At 41.6% G+C, this 21,711-nt stretch overlaps 1 protein-coding gene across 3 annotated transcripts; it reads right to left on the reverse strand.

Annotated features, from left to right (window-relative positions):
* Positions 1–22: 22 nt before the first annotated feature.
* Positions 23–21,219, reverse strand: Ufsp2 (UFM1 specific peptidase 2). Of its 3 annotated transcripts, none has more exons than XM_041632548.1 (12): positions 21,074–21,219; positions 17,967–18,045; positions 16,487–16,664; positions 16,339–16,405; positions 14,266–14,420; positions 13,709–13,901; positions 12,485–12,631; positions 7,169–7,333; positions 6,831–6,955; positions 4,550–4,626; positions 3,359–3,483; positions 23–190 (listed from the first exon to the last, which is right to left on the reverse strand). In XM_041632548.1, the coding sequence occupies exons 1-12, from the start codon at positions 21,203–21,205 to the stop codon at positions 104–106; spliced, it is 1,530 nt and encodes a 509-aa protein (XP_041488482.1). In that variant the 5' UTR covers positions 21,206–21,219; the 3' UTR covers positions 23–103. The 3 variants fall into 3 exon arrangements, with proteins under 3 accessions (XP_041488482.1, XP_041488481.1, XP_041488483.1); XM_041632547.1 differs by having other exon boundaries at positions 14,266–14,423; positions 21,074–21,218; XM_041632549.1 differs by lacking the exon at positions 21,074–21,219 and adding an exon at positions 20,888–21,049 and having other exon boundaries at positions 14,266–14,423.
* Positions 21,220–21,711: the final 492 nt, after the last annotated feature.

Below are 21,711 nucleotides of genomic sequence, written 5' to 3' on the forward strand. Positions count from 1 at the left end.
TTAAATCACAGCCAAGATTTAATTTAAAATTATGCTTGCTTTTATTAACATACAACAGCTCTTTCATATCTATAATCTTGACTCCAAGATAATTAAGTAGCATTTAAACAACATTTGGTCGTTGAGGAAGGCATAAGTTATAGTATGCATCCTTGTTCCAGAAGTCTGGGCTCTTCCATCCACACCAGCCCTAGATTTGGACGAAAGGAAAGAAAACCTTTTATAGCCCAAGAGTCTACGATGGAATCTGCAGGAAACTCTACCATGAAGCTCTGTCAGCAGGACCCTAGCATGAGACTCAGACACAGGCCTAATTCAAGGACTTTCTAAGTGGAGCAAAGTAACTTTTGTCAACTTGATACAAGCTACCATCACCTGGGAAGAGGAACTTCAATTGGAAAAATGCCTCTTTCTCAAATTTGCCAGTGGGAAATTGTCTTTACTGATGACTGACGTGGGAGGGCCTAGTACTCTGTGGGCAGGGCCAGACCTGGGCAGGGCGTCCTGGCTCACATAAAAATCAAGCTGAGCAAGCCAGTAAGTGGTGTTCCTCTGCAGTCTTCAGTTCTTGTCCCGACTTCTGCACTGTAGGATGAAGTAAACCCTTTCCTCTACAAGCTGCTTTGTTTATAGTGCTTATCACAGCAATAGAAAGTAAACCAGACATCCTTTCTACACAGATTTTTAAAAAGAACAAAGCAAAAAAATCTATAATACTTTAGAAGTCATAAAAAAAAAATCACTTCCTTATAGCAATTGTTAGTCCAGACATTATACTCCATTAGTTCTAAGATAAAGGCAATCAGTAGCTGCACCGGCTTTACTGGCAAACTTATGTAGTAGTCCATACAAGACTACATATGTGATGTACATATGTGCCATCCAGTGACACAGATACAACGAAATGGAGAGACCCAAGCCAGTCCCATGAGTTCTGTTTTTCATCTTCATAGACTGTTTGCTTCTAGTCTTCAAGTTTAATCCTTTTCTCTAGCAAAGAGTATTTTTGTGGTTTATTATAAATATGAAAGTTTTATCATATTTCTTCTAGGGTCACTCATTTTTCTACTTTCTCTTTGAGACAAGAGTCTTAAACTGTAGCCCAAGATGGCTTGGAACTTACTCAGTTTAGCCTGACCTTGGGCCAGCAGTACACCTCCTACCCCCATGCTGGGATTTCAGGTGTGTGCCACATGGCCAGACTGATTTTATTAAAGGAAGCTGATGAATGCCTGTATCACATCGAGGTCAATGCGGAATGCTTACGCTGAGACGCTGAGAGCCGAGTCACTCCCCAAGCTCCGAGGCTGCTGGTGCTGGGCATGGACTTGGAGTCCCTAGACTAGAGTGTATTAGCTCTTTTTCAGTATGGAGAGGGGGAACTCACTGAACAGGCTCTTTTCTTTGTTAATTGTAAAAATTTAAGCAAGGTCAAAGTAGAAAATTAAAACACTGTACACTCTCTGCTTTTGGGCATTTGAGTATTCTCACACAGACAGACCTGGTAACCAAAAAGACATGTCTACGTACTTCCAGACACCCAGCCTGGGAAGGCATACAGGGGAGCTCGGAGGAGGTGGGATGGCTAATTTTGGTGTCAACTTGACACACCTGGGAAGAGGGACCATGTGCAGAGGAACTGCCTGTCAGTTGGCCTGTGGGCACGAGTGGGCATTTCTTGATTGCTAGTTGGAAGAGGAGGGCCTAGCCTCCTGTGGGTAGTTCCAGGCATTAGGTAAGTGGCCCCGAGGAGTGTAAGATAGCAAGGCGAGCAAGCCATGGAAAGGAAGCCAGCAGACAGGTCCTCCTCAGTCTGTTTTAGATTTTGCCTCTGCTGCCTGCAGCCCTCGATGACAGCTTGTGATCAGGAAGTGTAAGCCAGACAAACTCTTTCCTCCCAAGGTGCTTTTGTTTTTATACTCAACAGAAACCGAACTCGGCCAGGACGGTGAACTTTACTGCTCCATCGTCTGCTGGAGTCCAGGAAGTCAGAGTTCACTGGTGCTGTGCCCTGGCTTCTGTGTGTCGTATGCATCAGAGGGTTAAAGGGCTTTCTGCTGTTAAGTCATTCTACAAAAATGTAACTGGCACAGTTCTCACAGAAAGTAATCAGGGATGACGACTCCCTTTATCCAATGGCTTCAGGATAAATCATTCCATCAGAGACAAAGCCCATTAATCAGCCAGAAAGAAGCACATTTATCACCCGTAACACGCCCCTGATTAAAACAATGACGGTTTCTACCTGCTCTTAAGATAAAATCTAAACCCTTTTCTGTCTGCCCCACCACTGCCCCTCCTTACTGGGCTAAAGCACAGGAAGCTCATTCAGTTTGGGGGAACAGTCTATGCTTCCCTTCCTTCCATCTAAGGAGTCCTTCTAAACCTAGATCTGCATACTTCTTGTCTGAGAATCCTTCTGGACAGCCCTCTGTCCTTCTCCAGGAGACTGAGGGATCCTTAGACATGCTTAGGACTACGGCTGACACTGACTGGGTATCAGAAATGCCAGAAGAATCAATATTTTGCTACTGAATAGGACAATGTTGCTATTATCTAAAAACAAACAAACTTATTTATTTTGTGTTTGTGGAGGTCAGAGAGCAATTTGCAGGAGTTGGTTCTTGTCTACCATGTGGGATCTAGGGAACAAACTCATGTTGTCAGGTGGGCAGGAAGCGTTTTTGTTGTTGTTGTTGTTGTTATTTATCTGCAGAATCATCTCCCCAGCCTTTCATATGAGAATTACTGCCTGTAAATCAATTTAGATTTATGCCCCATGTAGTCAATATTATGTCAACAAATACTTCTACATTTGCCTCAACTTCCAATCTTTATAGACTGATCTATAAGTACATAGTGAGAAGTAATCACATCTCCATAATGACCGGCATTTTCTTAGCTATTGATTCACTGATTGTAAAATTATTACGGGTATGTGTGTATCTGTACTCAGGGTGTTGATACCCTGCAGCTGGAGTTACATGTGGTGGTAAGCCACATAAAGTGTGTGCTGGAAACTGAACTCGCTCCTCTGTAAGAAGGGCAAGCGCCCCTAACCGCTCTGCCTTCTCCCCAGTCCTGATTTTAAGTTTATTCTGCTCTTGTTTTAAGACACTGGTGAGACAGTACAACTATACGTGCTACAAATCTGCAAGGGAAATAGGTCATGTTCTATTATGAAGTTTAGTAAACAGCAAAGCTTTTATGAATGTTGTGCCTTTTGTGACTCCTGTTGTCTTTCCTACACAGAATACAGTTACACAACAGACTTACAAACACTGCTGTGAGGGCAGCTGCCCTAGGCTTCTCTTTGCTAATGGCCAGGGTCTTATATTTACATGATACAGGCATTTACCTTTTCCAAGATAATTTGCAGATCTTCAGCACCTGTATAATGTGGGTCTAGAATTAGAAACTTTATCTGCCCTGTAGTTTCATTCCATGCGACTCCTAGTATTGTGTGAGCCAATACTCCTCCTCCTAGGGAAAAAAAAAGAAAAAAAAATATATAATAGAGCACACATTAATTTCAACTGCTTATTCAGTTCAAATTTAAAACTAATTGTTTTGCCTATTAATTAACTTAAGTAATACAGCATTTGAACAGTCTTCCCAATATTGTAAAATACCATGATGGCAAATATACTTGAAAGGACAAGATTACATATTTAATAGCTACTGTGTTACATTTGGAAATATGTAAGAAATACTTTGATCATATCTATAATCATACAAAGTTTATATTCTACTGCTATATTAATAAAATTCCCTAAGATCAACTGAGAAAGGGCCACCAAGGGGCCAGCTCCTGCCAGTGAAGTAATGATCACTGAGGTGCCTCTCCCGGCAGATGCTCTTGCGTCTGCTGAGCATCTCCAGCCCATCCACCCATTAAGCTCTTGTGCTACTCTTCTGACATCGCCTACCTTACACGTTCATCTTCTGTTTCAGAGAGTCATGTCTCTTTAGCTCATTTAGTCAAATCTTATTTTACAAGGAAACCCAGTGAAGGTAAGCAGTCTGTTGTGACACAGAATCAGCCAAGCTAGTGACAGAATCATGACTCAGGACGCTTGGCCAAGTGGCTTAACCTTTTTAACAATACTACTCTTGGCTCTTTAAATGTTCAAACAGTTATCATTTTCTTTTTAGCACTTATTCTTCGTTACTAAATCTTTTCTGCAACTTCTCTATGCTTTGGAAATTAAAATGCTAAGAGTAGTGTGTCTAAGTTGACTCTAAAATGTTTATGCATTTGTTCTATGTAGGCAGCTGTTTTGTTTGCATCTATGTCTGCACACCATGGGAAGCACTGAAGAGACATGGGGTCCCTGGAACTGGAGCCACTGGTGATTGTGAGCCACTGCATGGGAACTGAACTCAGTTAAAAGCACTGGAAAAGCCACCAGAGCTTTCAACCCGTAAGCCATCGCTCCAGACCCAATTTAAAATGACTAGTATTTATGTAACACTAAAACATTACACAAATAAGATTTACTTATTCTCCACTCTGCCAAAAGAACCCAACACGTCCAAAACAACTTACCAATCATTACTGGAGTGCCCACATTCTGGAAATGGTTGGCCAGTTCTCGTCCTTGAGAGGCCATTTCTGATCCTTGACTAAATAGAAAGAAATCGTCTATCAGATAACTATTTTCAGCATTCAGTCAAGTAATTAGTAAGAAAGGCAATGCTTTCAATATTTTTGTCTGTGAATCTGAAAAAAAAATCAAGTGGCAGGGACCTGATTCAGATGCAACTTAGAGACTGTTCCTAAATGTCCTAAAATGTTCAGGATACTAACTAGGGAAGAAACAGAAAGACTCCATCTTTCTGCTTCTGGAGCTGCATAAAGGCTTTGGATTTTCAGCATGAGACTGGAGCTGGCCAGCTTGTCATTCACAGTCTATATATCCTTTCTGTCTTTAAACTAGGACCAGTGACACCAGCCTATGTGTAAGACAGAGGGGATTCTCTGGCTAATATATTCTTCTGCGAGAACTTCAAAGTGTTTGCAAGTGCACCGTATCATGGAGTGTTTGGACAGACTAGGTCCCTCTCATTTTTGAGATGAGAAAGACAGAAGAAGGAAGAGTACATATACTCCTCAGCACTCCAAGTTGAAAATACTGTGAGTAAAGATTTATTTAGTATCTCTAACATCAAACAGCGGAGCTTAGCAACACACCCACTTGTTTCCCTTAACGAGAAGGGAACCGGAAGCTAACTTGTTGCTACAGCCCACCATCATCAGAGTATTGTACTGCATACTGAAAGATCAGATGAAAAGGCCAAAGCAAACTTCACATCCTTAGAAAGTAAAGAAAGAGGAAGAAATGGTGAGCTCAGTCATCAGTAGACCCATTACTTCTGCTAGTGAACCAGGCGGCGTAAACCTGGTAACTCTCGGCCGGGCAGGAAACACACAAATATTTTAGTGTTTCGAACCCTTCTGTAATTTCTTAAAGTGTTTACTTTGAGTGTGCATGTGTACACCTGCACTATGGCACACATATGAAGTCCCATGAGTTAAACTCAGGTAGCCAGGCTTGGTGGCAAGTGTCTTTCACCTCATCAGCCCACACTTTAATTTTTTAAAATAGTTCTTTACTACTTTAACTGCCGTTATTTCTTACTGATTTTCACAGTTCCAACTGTGAGATTAAATGTACTTTAAGTACTTGGACGATAAATACTGCTACTGTAGTTATCAATACAAGACTGTTTAAAACGTAAGCCCATGGAAAAAGTCTTTAAGTATTTAACTTTTTATTTAACAAACTAGAAGAAAAGTCATTCCCAGCTTTCTTATGTTGTGCCTAGGAGTTGGGTGGGGTGGGATCCCCAGTAACTGCTTTGCCTAGAATAGCTGGTTATTATGCTAGGCATAGTCAGAATCCTCTTCTGGGGTGATAGAAATGGCCCCCAAACCACCTAATACATTGGGCCATGTGTTTACTCTAGGTGACAACCATGGTGTCCCTGCTCAAGGCTGTACAAGTGTGGTTCCTCAGGCCTCTGTCTCTCGGCCTCTGGGGGATATCTGTCATAGCCTGTGGAGTCTCAAACTCAAGAGCACTCCCTCCCTGAGCCAAGAAACTCTTGTCTCTCAGGGGATTTAGAGTGCTGACTGCAATAACATTATATCTTATTTATTTAGTAAATATTTTATACCATATGTGAGAAATCAGAGTATTACATTTATGGAGATGAAATTAAAAACTTCATAGATGTTTAATAAAAATGCAGGCGGATCTCTGTGAGTTTGAGGCCAGCCTGGTCTACAAGAGCTAGTTCCAGGAAAGGAACCAAAAAAGCTATGGAGAAACCCTGTCTTGAACCCCCCCCCCCCAAAAAAAAATGCAATTTATGGTCAGAGAAACTGATATGTGCTAATTTATATTTTCTCTTATTTATTAGAATTATAAAAATTGTAAGTGAATATATTATTGTGTATTTGTTGGTTTATTAACATGTTTAACAAGAAAAGGAACAAAAGAAAACCACAATAGTCAGTGATCAACAGTGGTTTTCTCCTTATAAGACTTTTTGGAGATTTAAACATTAGAAAACTACATTTTATATCAGGAACTTTACCCAAAGATATTTATAAGTTTTCCTTGTATAGACTAAAATTAAGTCTAGAAAATACATGTATATATCACAGCTTGTTCTAAAAAGTGAGATTTATAAAGCAATGAGATAATGAGGAAGAGCAATGATTGGAAATAAATAAGGAGAAAATGTCATTTGTCTATTATTTTAACAAAAATGATAAGCTATCACTTTAGAAATGACATACCTGGCTTATGAAGTATCCTTACCTAACAAACAGTATTTTTGAAGTCACACCAATCAGTTGGTTTAGTACCAGCTGTACTTCAATAGATCCAATCCATTGCCGAGATCCCACAAATGTCGCTGGCTTGTCACCAGCATCAACAAGAGCCTTTATGTATTAAAAACACAAAAGATTAAAAAATCCATATGCAAGGTATCTATTAAAATTATATTAAGAGTATTTTAATTGATTACCAGTAAGGTAATACTTTTTTTTCAAAATAAAAATAAATCTATGCCATGGAGTAGTAATAATTATAATGTCATATTAAAAGCTAATGGAAAACAAATTGTTTTTAATTTAAAATGGCAAGTTCTGTACCTGCTGAATTTCTCTGTGTGTTGGAATGGACCTCTCTGTATATCCCTGGTGTCTGAACCATGAGCAGATTGTCTGTAGGGATCGATAAGCACAACCCCAGCCATTGTCATCTATCCGATCCTGCATATAATGATGATAAGCGTAGATGCCCTGGACCACAGAAATCTATCAAAAAGAAATGTAGTAAAATATTAAAGACAGAGTACATATTTTGTAGAAATGACAGAGTAATATTTACTGTTATAGAGCTAGACTTTTACTTTAGACAATGGTTCTCAACTTCTGGGTTGCAATCTCTTTCACAAAGTTCCTCTAAGACCATCAGAAAACACATTTATACTACAATTCATAGCAGTAGCAAAATTACAGTTAAGCAGAAACGAAACTAATTTTATGGTTGAGGGGCACTACAACATGAGGAATTGTATTAAAGAGGGGCAGTACAGGAAGGCTGAGAACGCTGCTCTAGACCCTTATAAAATGTCTTCACAGAACAATGGCTTATTGTTATATTCTTTTAGTTGGTTCTTCGAAAAAAATCAACAAAATAGACAAACCTTTATTCAAACTAACCAAAAGGCAGAGAGAGAATATCCAAATTAATAAAATCAGGAATGAAAAGGGGGACATAACAACAGACACGAAGGAAATACAGAGAATCATCAGGTCATATTTCAAAAACCTGTACTGCGCAGAATTGGAAAACGTAAAGGAAATGGACAACGTCTGGACAAATATCAGTTACCAAAATGAAATCAAGACCAGATAAGCAAATTAAACAGACCTATAACTGCTGAAGAAATAGAAACAAGTCTCCCAACCAAAAAAAGCCCAGGACCCGATGGCTTCAGCTCAGAATTCTACAAGACTTTCAAAGACAAATACTCCTCAAATTGTTCCACACAACAGAAACAGAAAGAACATTGCCAAACTCTTTTTATGAGGCTACAATTACCCTGATGCCCAAACCATATAAAGACATTACTAAGAAAGAGAATTACAGACCAATCTTATTCATGAACATTGATGCAAAAATACTAAATAAAATACTGGCAAATCAAATCCAAGAACACATTAGAACCATCATCCATCGTGATCAAGTTGCCTTCATTCCAGAGATGCAGAGATAGTTCAATATACAAAAATCTGTCAATGTAATCCACCATATAAACAAACTGAAAAATAAAAATCACATGATTATCTCATTAGATGCTGAAAAAGCTTTCAACAAAATACAACACCTCTTCATGATAAAGGTCTTGGAGAGAGCAGGAATACAAGGAACATACCTAAACATAATAAAGGCAAAATACAGTAAGCCAACAGCCAACATCAAACTAAATGGAGCAATTCCACTGAAATCAGGAACAAGATAAGGTTGTCCACTCTCTCCATATCTATTCAATATAGGTTTTGAGGTCCTAGTAGAGCAGTAAGACAACAAAAGGAGATTAAGGGGATACAAATCAGAAAAGAAGAAGTCAGCTCTCACTATTTGCTGACGATATGATAGTTTATATAAGCGACCCCAAAAATTCTACCAAGGAACTTCTACTACTCATAAACACTTTCAGTAATGTAGCAGAATACAAGATTAACTCAAAAAAAAAAATCAGTAGCCCTCCTGTACACAGATGATAAATGGGCTGATAAAGAAATCAGAGAAACATCACCTTTCACAATAGCCACAAATAGCATAAAATATCTCAGAGTAACTCTAACCAAACAAGTGGAAGACTTGAATGACAAGAAATCTAAATCTTTGAAGAAAGAAACTGAAGAAGACACCAGAAAGTGGAAAGATCTCCCATGATCTTAGGTAGGTAGACTTAACATAGAAAAATGGCAATCTTACCAAAAGCAACCTACAGATTCAATGCAATGCCCATCAAAGTCCCAGCAAAATTCTTCACAGACCTTGAAAGCACGGTACTCAACTTCATATGGAAAAGCATAAAACCCAGGATAGCCAAAACAATCCTGTACAATAAAGGAACTTCTGGAGGCATCACAATCCGTGACTTCAAACTCTACTACAAAGCTACAGTAATGAAAACAGCCTGGTAACTGGCATAAAAACAGACAGAGGGACCAATGGAACCAAATTGAAGACCCGGATATTAATCCACATACCTTTGAACACCTGATTTTTGACAAACAAGCAAAAAATATCAAACGGAAAAAAGAAAGCATATTTAACAAATGGTGCTGGCATAACTGGCTATCAACATGTAGAAGAATGAAAATAGACCCATATCTATCACCATGCACAAATCTCAAGTCCAAATGGATCAAAGACCTCAACATAAAGCCAGCCATACTGAACCTCGTAGAAGAGAAAGTGGGAAGTACACTTGAATGTATAGGCACAGGAGACCACTTCCTAAATAGAACTGCAGCAGCACAGACACTGAGAGAAACAATTAGTAAATGGGACCTCCTGAAACTGAAAAGCTTCTGTAAAGCAAAGGACTTGGTCAACAAGACAAAACAGAATGTGAAAAGATCTTCACCAACCCCACATCAGACAGAGGTCTGATCTCCAAAGTATACAAATGTTGTAAGAGCTGCGGGCTGTGTTCCTGCCGCCCCAGTTCCTGGCCACTTGGCTAGCTTATGCCCCGAAGTAACAACACACAAACTGTATTCTTTTAAACACTACTTGGCCCATTATATCTAGCCTATCCTCGGCTAACTCTCGCACCTGGACTAGCCCATTTCTAATAATGTGTGTAGCACCCCAGGGTGTGCTTACCGGGAAAGATTCAGCATGTCTGACCTGGCGGCTTGCTTCATCATGTCTGACCCTGAGAGGAGCTATAGAGTCTGAGCTCACTTTCTCTTCCTCCCAGCATTCTGTTCTGTTTACTCCGCCTACCTAATTTTCTACCTATCAGGGCCAAGCAGTTTCTTTATTTTTAACCAATGACCTTCCTCCATCATACAAAGAACTCAAGAAATTGGTCATCAATAGAACAAATAATCCAATAAAAAAAATGGAGTAAAGACCTAAACAGAGAACTCTCATCAGAGGAATCTAAAATGGCTGAAAGACACTTAAGGAAATGTTCATCATTCTTAGTCATCAGAGAAATGCAAATCAAAACAACTCTGAGATTCCATCTTACACCTGTAAGAATGGCCAAGATCAAAAACACTGATGACAATTTATGCTGGAGAGGCTGTAGGGTAAAGGGAACACTTCTGCATTGCTGGTGGGAGTGTAAACTGGTACAGCCCCTTTGGATGGCACTGTGGTGATTTCTCAGAAAATTAGGAAACAACCTTCCTCAAGATCCAGTAATATCACTTTTGGGTATATATCCAAAGGATGCTCAATTGTGCCACAAGGACATGTCCTCAACTATGTTCATAGCAGCTTTGTTTGTCATAGCCAGAACCTGGAAACAACCTAAATGCCCCTTGACCAAAGAATGGATAAGGAAAATGTGTTACATTTACACAATGGAGAACTACACAGCAGAGAAAAATAATGACATCTTGAAATTTGCAGGCAAATAGATGGAGCTAGAAAACATTATATTGGGTGAGGTAACCCAGACCCAGAGAGACAATTCTCATATGTACTCACGCATAAGTGGTTTTTAAACATAAAGCAAAGAAAACCAGCCTACAAACCACAATCCCAGAGGACCTAGACAACAATGAGGACTCTAAGAGGGACTTACATAGATCTAATCTACAGGGGAAGTAGAAAAAGACAAGATCTCCTGAACAAATTGGGAGCATGGGGACCTTGAGAGAAGGTTGAATGGGCAGGAAGCAGAGCAGAGAAAAATGTAGAGCTCAATAAAAATCAATAATAAAATAATATTATATTCTTTTGACTTTTTCTTACAGTCCAGAGTCCTTTCCAATGGACCTACTTAGAAACGTGCTACAAAGATATGTGCTCTGGCGTAACAATGTTAGCTCCTATACTTCCCTTTCTTCATGTAATTTAGTTTTGAATATGCCAGTGGTTACCTGATTATGAAGCCAATTTTCCTGGCTGAAAATATCCTTTTCCCAATTAGTTTTACAGCATGAATACTTTCCCACTTAGGTCTCTGTTAAAATGCCGGAAGCCTTCCATGGCCAGCCCACTAAATACAGCATGCCCACTTTCTCACCACCTGCCCTCTGTCGTGGCTATCAACTCCTCCTGACTTCATGTGTGTATGCATGCATGTATATTAAATTTTCCAAGTAATCATAGCTATTTCATATGTGGCTGATTTATCATCAGTGTCTGCCTATGCACACCAGCCTGTGGACTCCAATGCCTATGTTGAACCGTATTCATTTCTAGGCCCTCATCCCACAGAGGGCAGGGCACACAGCTGCTAAACATGCTGCCCTGAGTACACGATGCCTGGAGGAAGGAAGAACTAAAGGGTCACACAAGGAAACAAAAGCAGGCTCTGCACAGTGGGCCGCGGGAACAATGCTTCTGCAGGTCTGCAATCCTGCCATTGATTACAGCCAACGTGTGTTACTCATGACTAAAATGGGGTCTGCTGCCACAAGATTCTTCCTTATAGCATAATGCTAAAAATGAACTTTTTTCTGGAAAAGCATTTTAGTTTTAAAAATTCGGAGTTGTGGGGGAAAGACAGGGCACTCACAAGACAATTAGGCAATATATTGACAAAGTACAAACTGAAAATGTATAATCAGATCATTTGGTAGGAAGAAAAACAGCTGCTCCCAAAGATGTCTCTGTCCTAATCTCCCAAACAACAGTGGCCCCAATTTAAGTGTATGTTAAGGACTTAAGATGCAGCAGTGGAGGGTTCTTCTGTCTATCCAGGCAGGCACTAACACATCACAGAGGAACAAGAGGGTCAGCTGTGAGTGGTGCGACCACAGCCAAGGAACGCTTGACGTGGGTGCTGGAAATGAACTCATGTCCTATGGGAGAACAGCAAACACTCTTAATACTAAGCCCCCACTCCACTCACTAATTACAGCTATCTTAAAGGAGGTTTTCTGACTTTTGTTTTTGTTTTTTCAAGACAGGGTTTCTCTGTGTAGCCCTGGCTGTCCTGGAACTCACTCAGTAGACCTGGCTGTTCTTGAACTCAGAGATCCACCTGCCTCTGCCTCCCGTGCGCTGGGATTAAAGGTCTGTAGCACCACACCTGGCTCCTTAAATGAGATCTTAAACACAGGTTTAAAAGAGACAAGTGATGAATTATTTTTTAGGGAATGACACACAATCGGAATCAATTCTTAAAAACGTCTCTTTAGAGCCAACCCAAAACAATGAATGACAATAATGGATCAACTCTCATAAAAACTAGTTGAACTCACCACGCTACCCTCTATGTTAGGTGGAGTCAGATAAGCATGTGGGTTCCTAATGCAGCCATCTTTATATGCTTCATCTGGAAAGTGATACACATTAGCCCTTTTGAAATAAGGTCTGTCATGAGGCAGATTGAAGAGGTCATGTAACTCCTAAATAAAACCAGAATCAATAAACAGAGAAAAGAATTTTAGATTTTCAGTTAAAACACTCAAGCTCAATAATTATAAAACAGGAAATATGTTAGCTATAAGTTTTCAAAAACATGACTTAATTCATTAAGGTCAGCTGGTGAACAGACACCAGCCGGGGAGACAGAGACACGCAAACAACCTGCTGGGATTGGGAGAGTTTGTACATCTGAAACTATAATTCATAATGATGCATCAAAGTACTTTGGGGAATCATGTTTATAATAGTTTAGACATAGAAGAAGTGCAGTTATTAACTACAGAGTAGAAGTTAGATGGCAACCAGAAGGCATGAAGAGAAACATTTACCCATGTTTATAATGCACTATTTTCTCAACCTCATAAAACATACAATACTTATTGTCAAAGTCTGGCCGATCTCCGGTGTACCCAGTGGTTTCAACAGGTCAGCTTGCACTGTCTCTGAAAACCAATTTATCTCCAACTTTTGGAGCACTATAGAGGGCTAGCATTACACTACTTAAAACCTCATTTAGGACATAATTTGGTGAGTGTCAGGCAAGGCCACAGGTCCAAAAGACATATGCTAAAAATCAGTCCTTTTGTTGATAAACCTCACTTCTTTATATGCTGGACAAGTTTTCTATGAAACTTCTCTAATGAAACTTAAATAACCTTATCTGTGGTTGCAATATTACCACATATCATAGTCAGAATTAACATGGATTCCCCCATTCCTTCTGCACTGTACTCTTACAGATCTGGAGGGAACAGAGGGAAAGGAATTTCTTAACGTATGTCACCTACTCTCGGCACATACGCACCTTCCCACTTCTATTTTCACTATGGAAAGTGGTGAAATTTCATAATTATATGACCCACAGTGAGCACTGAAATGAAAATGTTCCACGCTATGCTAAACTGGCAAGCTTTTATCACTAATCTTATCACAAAAAATTCCATGACATTTCTGCACTTTTAAATTAAACCATAAAATAATTTATATTTACTACAAATTATACTTAACCAAAAACTGAACAAGAGACTTTCTTCTCATAATAACGGATCCACTTTTACCTTCCTATAGGCCTGCAGCTGACCATCAGGGATTCCTGAGGGATATAAAACTGTTACGAGATTCTTTTCCCCTGGCAACAGGAAGTGCAGTGGCTCCGGGACTACAATAGATGTTCCTTTCATATATCTCAAAATGCATTTCTCCACATCAACTAGTTGACTATGAATGGCATCCACTAGACGTTTGCGAGCTCTGTGGAAGATATTTGAATTAACGAAAGATATGGTGGCTAAAATGAAGATGCACGTGCCCCGAACAGAGCACAAACTTCACTGGACAAGGTTGCTCAAGCAAAGTCTAAATTATGCAAAGTAGCTGTATTTTCTCTGACTGGATAAAAAGGGAAGCCTTCTAAATTTCAGCATGCCATTCTACTTCTAAATAAATATTTAATTATTCAATGGCTTTTAGGCTGAAAGCAAGGAGTATATCACAGTAAAAACAGCCCCATCACCCTGGATATGACTTACATCATCTCTTTAAAAGAACTGAGTTCTGATTATTTTATAGAAGGGTCCTCACTTATATGTGGCCGTGATTACTATAAAATACCTACTTTCCCCATGTTTCTTCTGGAGCAACAGACACAACCACGTCGATTGGCAAATTCATATTAATATAGTGGTGTTCTTCATTTTCCCTTTCAATGATGGGGGTCACGGCTCCCAGAGAAGTCGATATTTCCAGCATGAGATCTATGTTTACGATTTGCTGCTATACAAACAGACAGTTCAGAGTCAACTTGTGGAACATTAAACTCTGCATAGAAAGGGTAAATAGAGTTTTAAACAATGACATATAAAACTACATTACACATAGTAACTTCAGGAAATCCCTTTCTGCTTCAAAATAATTTGGATGAATGTAGAGTGCATAGAGTCAGACTGTCCACAAGTTTATAAATATCAGAGCCATGTGTAGGGCATACTGGGCTAATACTATTCTTTCCACTTTTGCACACTTTCTCACTTTTGTAAAAAAGCAAAACAGAAAACCTTCAAATAAAATTGCTCAACAGGTGGATTTCTGTGAGTCTGAAGCCAGGCTGGTCTACTTATCAAGGTTCCAAGTCAGCCAGAGTTACATGGTGAGACCCTGTCTCAAGACAGCAACAAGCCAATCAAACAAAAAGTGCCAACACCAAAGAACTATATGTAAGACAATCCTGAAATTCCTTTCTGTGTATTGAAAAAAATTATCAGAATTAGAGGAGGCTAGGAGCCGGGCTTCTCACTGGGATTAGCTGGAGAAGTTGTGAGGCTGAGGCAGAACTAGAAGCAGAAACCCAACTTATACAGATACATATGAATGTGTGTGTGCGCATGTGACTGTGCGTGCTCCATGGAGAATGGTTGATTCCCAAACTGGAACAGGAAAAGTACATGATACATATGGACTAATGTATTCATCGAAGTAGGGAACACCAAAAAGAAAATATCAAAAGGATACCAAACACACTGCCTTCCATGAGATATTAGCTATAACAGAAACTGGGTGGTTCTGGGAGGTATCAGAACACTGACTGAGCATGAGCCAGGAGAGTTAGCGGCTTTCCTCCCTGCCTCTGATTCCTGTTTCTGTTCCTGGCCTGTGTAGTGAGCTGGACAGGATCACCATTACAAGATGGTGCCGACATCCTGTCTTGTTGGAAATAAACTCCATATTTGGCTCTGCCTTTGGGAGCTGTGTCCACCCCCCCCCCCCACCCCCCCCCCCCCCCCCCCCCCGCTTCCCGCATGCGCGGTGGATAAGGGTCCTTGGGCCTATCCCGATGCAGTCTGGTGGCAGCTGATGGTGGCAGCCAATTACAGGGTGACCTGTGTGCCAATTCCCTATATAAGCAGCTGCTTTAGTGCTCTTGGGTCTCGGTCTCTCTCTCTCTCTCTCTCTCTCTCTCGTTTCCTGCCCCTTCGCTTCCTGCTCCCCTCAACCAAGGGCACTCCAGTAAAGCATGATCTGAGAAGAATCCTTGTGTGGTGGTTGTTCTTTCTCGCTGGTCGAGAAGTTTGCCGCAGCCCTGCCCTCCCTCAGGGAAAATCTGTCATGGAGACCTGTCAACCATATAACCCCACCCACATGCCCAAGTTGCTTTTGGTCATGGGGTTTATCAAAGAAACAGAAAGCAAACTAAAACACCCACCTTCCATCTACTCAAGGAAGGAACTAGTTAGTGAGGCCATCTTTAGTTCTAAGTACAGCCCATATATGTCTATGGTAGTGCTGACTGTCAACCTGACAGAATCCAAGATCGCCTGGAAGCTGTGCATGTGGTGGGCTCCCTAATGCTGGTTTAAAAATCAGAAGACCAGACAGACAACATGCAAAAATGAAATCCTTCGACACTGTCCGGCACTGCATGATCTATCGCTGTATTAAGCTTCTCATTTACTTTTAAGCAATGTGTAAACCTACCCAAATCAGCTTTGGTTTTGCAGGATCAAAATAAAGTAACACTTTCCCAAAATTACACATTGCAACAAGAAAACATGTTTATACATGTAAAACAGACACTCAATATTCCTAGGCCTCAATATTCTAGGAGGGCAGGATTAAATTATCACCTGTACCACACTTAGCTCCAAATTCAATTTTTTTTTTTTTAATCAGTAGAGAAGACAGATGTGCTTACCGTGTCTGATGACTTTTTGTCTTTCTTTTTTAGGAATTTTCGTTTTGTATCCTCTTCCTGCTCATATCTAAAATTTCAATACACGAATACATTTACAAGTAGGAAATGATGCTATGAAAATATTTCCAGAGACGCTTTAAACACTCACGGAATGAGGTGCACTATGTTCTTACAGGTCGCGGTGTCGGTCAGCTCCGCCGTGTTAGTGTTGCTGTTGGGCCACAGATAGACGGAGCTGTTGTGGATTCTGAATACAAGGGCATCTGAAGAGAGCTTGGTCGTCAGGTCGTTCAACACCTGCCGTAGTGCGCTCTTGACAAACGTTTCTACATGAAAGGCAAAAGTAGAACACAGTGGACGTGACTCTCAAACACCGCCCCCTACTTTTCAATCACTATCAGAATTCTGGCCTCTCTGCCTTTAGGATTCTGAGACCATAAATTTCATCTGATGACTTTTAGAGTGTCGATAACAATTTACAATCAATTCTAGCGATCATTATAAAAATTTTCACACCCTCAAAGGGAAGCTCTGCCCCTGTTTGCAGCCACTCTTCGTGCCCCCTTCACTTTTCGTCCCTTATCTTCTGAATGTCTGTCCTCGAAGATCACCGACATATTGTCAGGGATAATTTCACTTACTGTCAGAGAGTTAGCCGTGTCCTTCCAATCTCACGTTCTCCACCCCGTTCTGACCACTCTCTACTGAGCTTCAGAGTCAACTAAGTGCTCGCTGGAAACCTGAACACGATGTCCCAGCGGCATCTCAAAAGCATGGCGTCTGGGCCGTGATTTCCCATACTCCTCCCTGGGCACTGTCTGTCTCAGTGTTCAGCATTAGCCTCAGCCAGAAGCTAGAAGACATCCTGGAATTTGCTTTATAAAAATCCCACTGATTTGCTTCTCCTCCGAATTTCTTCTAACATTGCAATACACTACAGCATTTAAGAGACTTGGGTACTAGGGCATGGGTAACGCACATTACAACTCTGCAGTGTGCAGCTCCAGGTTCTGTCTACACTGTGTTCATTCGGGATAGTTCACCTCTTTGTGTGTGTGTGTGTGTGTGTGTGTGTGTGAGAGAGAGAGAGAGAGAGAGAGAGAGAGAGATTGAAATTTTCTTCAAGACAACCCTAAAGGTTCAGAGGTGCCCTGTGGGCTGGTCAGGGAATTAGAATAGAGAATCTAAATTTGAATTCCATTTAATTTGAGTGTAGTTTATTTTTCTTATGTTATCCTCAATATGGATCACTATTAATTTGATAATAAAGAAGCTTTGGTGTTGGGAGCTGTGGACCCCAGATCCTGAATTTTCTGTAAACAACTTGTTTTCCCATGCTTGCAGCTGCTCCGAGCAAAACAACTTGTTTTCCTGTGTTTGCAGCTGCTCTGAGCACGAGACCCTCAGGAGTTCCTGATGGCAGGGGAGTGGTTTTCTGGTGGGTTTGACTGGGGCGTGGCTATCAGTTAAGGATCCCTATATAAGCTGCAATAAAGCTGGACCACAATAAAGGGGGAATTCAGGAATGACCCGTGTCTCTGTCTCTGTGTGTTTGAATCTCCAGGCCCCTTTCCTGGCTCGCAAACCGTCCCGTAGTGCAGGCATACCTTACACTTGGGAAGACGTACCTTTAGGGGTGGCTAGCTGAAAAGCCAGATCAAAGCCTCCTCTTATTCTGAAGAGTATATCCATGGTTTGGGGGATCACCTAGAACAAATGTAACCATAATTCCCATGTAAAGCGAAACAAACTCATCTTCACATAAACTAGAATCTACTTCAGTTTAGGGTACGACACTAAAATTCTGCACTAATTTCACGGGTTAATTCCTTAGGCAGAAAAATATACAACAACCCCTGCAAATTCTAAAAAGTGTTTTTCAAACCCGAATTTCATACTGTAATCCCCCAGGGAGCTTAAAATTCTGACACCCAGGAGTATGGACATCCAGGAGGCATGCCCAGACATCCGAATCAATTGGCATACAGCTGGCCCAGGCACAAGAATATGTAAAAGCCTCCCTACTTCCATTCATCGTGATTACAATGCATTAAAGCTTTTAATCATAGTCTTGATGCATTTATCAATGATATGCAAACATCAGTGGCATAAAACTAGTTTAAGAATGTGACAAGAACACTGAGTCTAACATGAGATTGTGACTAAGTCAATGAGAGCAGGGTAACCACTGGTGGCGAGAGTAGACACTGGTAGAACTCACCGTCTTAAAAGGTCCACTCATGATCTTACACCGAGATTAGAATATAATGAAGCTAACCTAACTGCCAGCAACATGAATAGCACATAGCTAGAGAAAGCATTTTAGACAGACTTTACATGGCCTCGGACAATGCTTGCCACTGACAGAGAGAAAAAAGCATCTGCAAAGCGGAACAGACCAGCAGTTCTCAACTTGGATCCACATGTTGAGTTTGGGCAGCAAAAGATAAACAAAAGACGTGTACCATGAGTGTTTGTGTGTGTGTGTGCCCCGTGGCGGTGGGGGTGACCTTGAGGATTCTTGAACAGGCCCTGAATGGGCTGAAGAACTACGTTCCACAATAAGAACCTGTGATGCTCTGAACGGGAATGACTCCCATAGGCTCATGTCTGAAGACCTGGTCCCTAGTGGGTGGGACTGTTTGGGAAGGATTAAGAGGTGTGATGTTGCTGGAGGTGGTCTGTCATGGAAGATGGCTTTGGGGCTTCAAGAGCCTCCCACCATTCCCAGGATGCTCTCTGCCTCGTGTGTATGGATCCAGATGGGAGCTCTCATTTGTTGCTCCACAGGCTTGGCCATGCCTCTGCCAACACCATCACAGATTCAATCTCTGGAAACGACAGCACAACTAACCTCTTGGTCATGTGCATGGTGTCTTATTACAGCAGTCCCAAAGGTACTAACACAGCTTCTGTGTTCACCCAGTACTGAAACAAATGAGCAAGCACTCACACCTCCTGCCCTAAATGACCAGTCACTGGGTGCATATTATCTTTGATCCTCAGAACACTAGGAGGTAGGTACCATTACTGTTTTTTTATTTTGCAAATTTCTTGTTACTTTTTTTTTGTAAAAGTGATAGCATTAATTTAACCACTGTAACCTATTAAAAGAGCATACCGTATGTCCAATTCCACTTCATTGAGTTCATTCTAAGCAAATACATAACAATGTCCGTTTATCCTACTGTTGTTTATCATAAGACACCAAAACAAAGGATTGGAAAATATTGTGTGAGCGACCAGTAAGAAGTTTTTTGTCTCTCTGTGTGTGCGTTTTAAAGACAGGGTTTCCCTGAGACTCTCTGACTGTCCTGGAACTCACTATGTAGTCCAGGCTGACCGGGAACTCAGAGAGATTCACCTGCCTCTGCCTCCCGGTACTGGGATTAAACGGGTGTGCTACTGCTGCCTGACCCGGTAAGATGTTTGATAAAGACACTACTACTATTTGAATAAAAAAACTTAAACTGAAGTTGTAAAAGACAAGGAAGAGTAAATTTTAACTCAGGCACTTCCTGTATGACTTTGACTAAAGCACCTATGTCTGTTCTCTTCTGTAAATGCAGGGGGGAAAAAAAAGATACAGCTTTCCAGGGTTGTTAGAAAGATTCCTTAAGAAACCATGTGTGAAAGCCCCAGAGTCTCTTTAGGCTTCTGAATCACGATCCTCTCTGGGGATGTAATGTTTATGCTGAAATCTGAAGGGCAAGTAGCTATTGAAAGAAGCCTTAAAATTTCCAAAGGAAAGAGGTGTAGTATGTGTGTGCATGTTGTGTGTGTGTGTGCCAAAGTGCCCATTCCAGGCAGAGTGACCACCTGCTGAAGGCCTGCTTAAAACAACATGTATGAAGACTGATGTGGTATATGGCTGTAATCCCAACACGTGGAAGGTGAAGGCAGGAAGATAGGGATGTCAAAGTCATTCTCGGCTGTATAGCCAGTTCAAGGGCAGCCTGGGTTTTGTGAGACACTGTCTTAAAATCAAGGCAAAGCAAAAGACCATTAAGAATAGGACCCAAGTGGATGACGACAAAGTTCCAGATGGTAAGGGTAAGAAGGTGATATTATAGACGCTCAGAAGTAGAAGCAAAAGATTTGACTATTGGCTTGAGATGGGACACATTAGTCAAGTGTTTGGTGGGCACAAGATGGATGAGTTGGGTTATCTGCCAAGATGTGTATTCTGACGGAAGAGTGTGGAGAGAGCGGGAGGTGGAAATGACGAGTCAGCTCGACAACTGCTGAGTCCTGAACGATCTATTTAAGAGGAAGCAGTTAAGTAGATTTATGAGATGGGTTCCAAAGAAAAGAGAAAAAGCTCAGGGTGCCAAGTATATCTGAAGAAGATAAGCATCTACGGTACAGAACACAGGAGTTGGCCGAGCTAGGAGACCAGAGCTGAAGCAAGGAGAGTGTGGTGGCACGTAAGCGAAGGGAGTAGACGCTTCGAAGGAAGTTACGCCTATCTTTCCAAAATCAAGAGTTCTTTCTTCATCGCTCCCGAATACGCCAAAAACTGTCTCACTGTCACGATGCAATGACTGACCCTGAGGATCGGGAGTCCGGGTGCTAGGATGCTAGGCAGCTGCGACACCCAAGGGAAGAAATTTTGCACTGCCACCGTTGGCCTCTCGGGACCGGCTCCTCCAGGGAGACTGGAGCCATTCTCCTAAGGGTTGCTGAAGTCCTAGGAGGAAGCACAGGAGGGTCACTGACAATCAGAATCACTTACCAGGTTCACCACCTGGAGGTGACAGGAATGACGATTTCGCGCAAGCCAAGGTCGGCCCGGAAGTGGCGTCAAAGCCCTTAGAAGGCCGGGCCCCGGCAGGCGGACTACAACTCCCAGAATGCTTCGCATCATCCGTCACGGAGCGTACCACACTGCAACAGTTCGCCGGTGGCTAGAGGACCGGGAAACCGAAGGTTTATTTTTCGAGAAAATTTGTTTTTCTGGCCGAGATTTCCATGTCTTACGGACGTTCATTTATCTTCTCAGATGTTCTGTGCGGATTCGAGTGTTCCGGAGGCCACCCGTAGCCTGTTGAAAATGGTTTCTCCCGTTCCCTCGGCAACGCGGCCCAACAAGCGCCAGCGGCGGCTGGCAGAACTGTGCTGCGCGCGCCTCTCTGCAGCTGTGCTGTGGGCGCGAGCGAGGGTGCGCGGTCCCGAGCTCTCCGAGCTCTGCAGTGGGCTGGACCTCGACTGGAGCTGGGGCCTTCCGATCCTGGTTGGGGGATTAGGTGCCCTTTGGATAGGTGACTTGGCCTCGCGGACATGGGGTGTTCCTTTGATACCTGCCTAGTTCAAGCCTCCTTTCCCTGAGTTGAAATAACTCAGTACAATTATTTTCTCCCTTTTAGCCAACCC

The sequence above is a fragment of the Microtus oregoni genome, unplaced genomic scaffold (assembly GCF_018167655.1).
Source record: "Microtus oregoni isolate MIOR12 unplaced genomic scaffold, Mior012 000041F_ref0000270, whole genome shotgun sequence".
Lineage (NCBI taxonomy): Eukaryota > Metazoa > Chordata > Mammalia > Rodentia > Cricetidae > Microtus > Microtus oregoni.